General features: G+C 58.8%; 1 protein-coding gene across 1 annotated transcript in view; it reads left to right on the top strand.

Annotated features, from left to right (window-relative positions):
* Window positions 1-3229: 3229 nt before the first annotated feature.
* KDM5C (lysine demethylase 5C) overlaps window positions 3230-4107 on the top strand; it is an 18775-nt gene continuing 17897 nt past the window's right edge. Inside the window, exon 1 of the mRNA XM_025213660.1 lies at window positions 3230-3258. Within this exon, the coding sequence (XP_025069445.1) occupies window positions 3230-3258 (29 nt within the window). The remainder of the gene's footprint in view (window positions 3259-4107) is intronic.

Here is a 4107-nt window from a genome sequence, read left to right as displayed (position 1 = left end):
TGACTCTTCCCCCCCACCCCCCCTCAGTATTGAGTGTCTGGAGCTGGGGTGGGAGGAGCAGTGCCCCCACATTGGTGTGGGTTGTCCTGGTAGAAATCCTGCCAGTAGTGGGAGATAAGGGGGGCTCTTAGTGATGCCCCCCCATCTGTGTGGCTGAGCTTTGGCAAGATCGCTATTAATAAGGGAGCCTGAGTGCTTCCTCTATCCATATAGAGAGGGTCCCCTATTAGTATCTGGGATCTGATGGGACCCTCTCAGTATTGTGGGGGGGTTAAGAAGACCTGGCAGTGACCCCCCCATTGGTTTGGGGGTCTTGGCAGGGCCCCTTGTCAGTACTGGGGGTTAATAGTGCCTTCCCTGTTTGTATGGGAGAGCCCTGGCCAAGACCCTTGACTGCATGAGGGCCTGGCAGCCCCCCCCCGCCGTATTGCTCACCCCCCCCCCTTGCATCTTGACAGTACTGAGGGCTAAGGGATTTTCTCAGTGACCTTCCTTTTCCCCTTGATGTATAGGGAGGATCCCTGTCAATATCAGGTGTTTGGGGCCTGGCAGGATCCCCCACTTGTCAGTATTGGGGGTATAAGGAGGCCCCATTAGTATCAGGCATCTGGGGCTTGGCAGGACCCCCCGTCAGTACTGGGGGGTAAGGAGGCTTGGCAGTGACCCCTGTTGGTATGAGGGTCTTGGTAAGGCCTCTTGTTAGTACTGAGGGGTAAGGGGTGGGGGGCTCGCAGTGTCCACTCTGTCTGTATGGCATAGCCTGGATAGGGTCCCTATTAGTAATGAGGGGTAAGGGAGCATGGCATTGACCCCCTCATCGGTATGTTGGAGCCCTGGCATGGCTGGGGGTTATGGGGGCCTCTCAGTGACTCAACTCTCCCCCCCCACCATGTGGGAGCCCTGGCCAAGATCCTTGTCTGTATGAGGACCTGGCAGCCCCCCCTGGCTGTATTGATAATGGGTAAGGAGGCTTTCCAGTGATTGCCTGTATCAGCAGTGATGGTGGCCTCTTAGTGACCCCTCTCCCATCTGTATTTGGGGCTGGTAGTGTCTGTTTTGGGGCCTGGCAGCTTGCAAGAACCCTCTGTCAATATTGGGGAGGAGGGTAAGGTGGGACCTATTACTGACCCCCCTGTATGTATGGAGGAGCCCTGGCAGTACTGGGGGTTAAAGAAGGGTCTTTCAGTGCCCCCCACCCCCATCTGTCTGGGGTGGTGCTCCCTGTCTGTGTTGGGGGGGCTAGATCCTGGCAGGATTCCTTCCCCCCTGTTGGTGTGAGGGGGTCTTGGCAGGGCCCCTTGTCAGTGCTGGGTGGTAAGGGGGCCTTAGCATGTGTTTGGTGGAGTCCTGGCCAAGACTCTCATCTGTGTGAGAGGCTGGCAGTTCCTGCTGTGGTGACTGGGTGCTGGTAAGACCTGGTCAGTATCGGTGTGGTAAGTGGGGACCTGTTAGTGACTCCCTCCATTTGTATGGGGGAGTGCTGGTAGACTCCTGGCAGTATCAAGGGGCAAGGAAGCCTCCCAGTTATCCACCGATTTTATGGGGGAGCCATGGCAGGACTCTTTTGAGTAACAGTGGGGCAAGGAGAGCTCTGTGATCTCCCCCCACACTATATGGGGGGAGGATGTTGGCTGCCCCTACTGTGGGGACAGGGATCTAGCAAGGTTTATGGTCTGTACTTAAGGGTAAAGGGGGCCTCTCAGTGATCCCTCTGTCTGTATAGCGGAGGCCCTGTGAGTACTAGCGGGGCTGGGGCCTGGTAACAGGGTCTGGTAGTGATCCCATGTCTGTATGGAGGAGCCCTGGCAGGGTGATAGTGTTTGCTTTGGGGGCTGGGGACTGGCAGCCCCTCCACCCCTGCGTTGATATGGAGGATCCTGGCAGGGCCCCCTATTAGTGTTTTTTCTCCCCCACCTCTCCCTGTCTGTATGTATGAGAGTCCTGGCAGGACCTTCAGGGGCTGACAATGCTTACTGTGGAGGCTGGGCCCTAGTAGGGCTCTGTTGTTAGCATTGTTGGGGGTGCTATGGTGGCTCCATAATTAATAATTAATTCTTCATGTTAGTATGGGGGAATTCTGGAGGCCGCCTTCGGCAAGGGGAGTTCTGGTCATGCCCTCCTATCAGCATGGGGGGGAAGGGGAGGACTGGATGTGCCCCTGTTGGTATCAGGGGCTGGCAGTGCCTGCTGTGGGGACAGGGGCCTGGCAGGACCCCATGTCAGTATGGGGGGACTGTTGGCACCTGGCACTTCTGTATGGAATTGAGGGCACTGCTAGGCCACCCTCCAGCGTTCCCCCCCCCCAGCTCCAGACACTCATTAGAATCAGGGCTTATCAGTGTTTCTCTTTCAATAATTGAGCAAATTCCTTGTCTGTATGGATGTGGGGGCTGGCAGGCCCACCCTGCTGGTATGGGGGAGGCCTGGAAAGGCTTCCTGTCGAGAGGGGGGCTGGCAATGCCTGTTGTGGGGGCTAGGGCACTCTCTTGTCAGCAACAGGCAGCCTTATTGCTACCCTCTATCAGTATCCGGTCTGGCAGGGCCTCTTTGCTGTTATGGAACCCAGGGAGCTGGAGATAACCTAATAAGGGGCAGCGACCTGTCAGCACCCCCCTACTGGCATGCAGGGGCTGGCACAGACCCCTGTCCACATGTGGGGAGGCTGACAGGGCTTGCCAGAACAGGATATGGGGCCCTAGCAATACCCACTGGTGCTATGGGGGAGGGGTGCTGGCAGTGCCTGCCAGGAAAATACCCACTTGGTGGTATGGGGAGGCCGGTGGTGGGAGCAAGGGCCTTTCTGTGCCTCCCTAGAAGTACCATGGAGCTGAGGGGTGCCTGGTGCTTGCCGGGGCGGGGGGGTCATGCCTTCTGTCAAAAGGGGGGCTCTGGCAGTGCCTGCTGGCAGCCCTGGGGGGCTGCCAGGGGGATAATGGAGATGCTATGGGATGACTCTGCTCCCCTGGAGTACCCCAAGGTGGGGTTGGTGCCCCCTTGCCTGCTCCACTGGGGCTGCTCACAGGAGGGCACAGGGGTTGGCAGTGGTGCCTGGTAATGGGGCAAAGGCATTACTGATCACCTGGCTGAGGGCTCCTGCCCCAGGGGCTGGCTCCACAGGCTCATCTCAAGCAACCCCACGGTTCCTAGCTGAGCTGGGACATGAGGTGAGGAAGTGGAAAATCTGCTCTTGACCCAAGCTGCACCCCCCCACCACAGTGACATGGCCAACATGGCTGCCACAGCTCTGGCCTTTGTCTGGTGAGCAGTAGGAGGGGGTGGATAGTGTGGATCTCTTCCTCCTGCTGCCCCCAGATCTCAGGGTTGCAGGGGCAAGAGGGATCCCCCTTTCATTCCCCCCACCCCTTGCCAGCCTTTGCTCCACCCCCTCCTCTTTGTGACCTGAGTCTTTTCCTGTTCCATGGAGATCCCCCTGCAGGGCTGGGATCCAAAGCTGGGGAGGGCGGGGCAACTGGGTGGATGGCTACCCCCTGCCTGCCTCCATTCCCCCCCACCCTTCCTATGAGGCTGAGGGCATGGGGCCAGCTTCCCAGGGGGCTTTCAGCTCCATCTGGTTGTGGGGGAGTGTTATTGTCCTGGCCTCTCAGCATGCAGCCTGCTGAGCCCGACAGCTGGGAGGCTATGCTGGCCTCTGTCAAGGCAGGGCTGGGGGTGGGGAGTGTCAGTGCTGCCTTGGGGGTTCCACATGCCTGTGGAGGGGGCCTGAGTGTTCTGAAGTGAGGGCAGACCTTGGCCTTGGGGAATGCTTCTGCTTTGTGGCACCAGGGGCTGCAGGGAGAAGCGGCATGCTTCTCTGTTGTGTAGCAGCAGCCCCCAGAGCAGGCTGTGTCATGGGGCAGTGAGAGCTGTCCCTCAGTTGTCCCACCACAGAGCAGGCTGCATTGTGGGCCTGTGTGAGCTGTCCTCCACCTGCCCACACCTGAGCAGGCTGCATCACGGGGCCATGTGAGCCATCCCACTCCAGAGCAGGCCTTGTGGGGCTGTGTGAGTTGCTCTCCAGCTGTCCTACCCCAGAGCAGGCCATCTCATGGTCCCATGCAACACCAGCACCACACAATTGTCCCACCCTGGAACTGGCTGGATCTTCCT

Source organism: Alligator sinensis, unplaced genomic scaffold (genome assembly GCF_000455745.1).
Source record: "Alligator sinensis unplaced genomic scaffold, ASM45574v1 scaffold137_1, whole genome shotgun sequence".
NCBI classification, from domain to species: Eukaryota; Metazoa; Chordata; order Crocodylia; family Alligatoridae; genus Alligator; species Alligator sinensis.
This window is presented reverse-complemented; position numbering and strand designations above follow the sequence as displayed.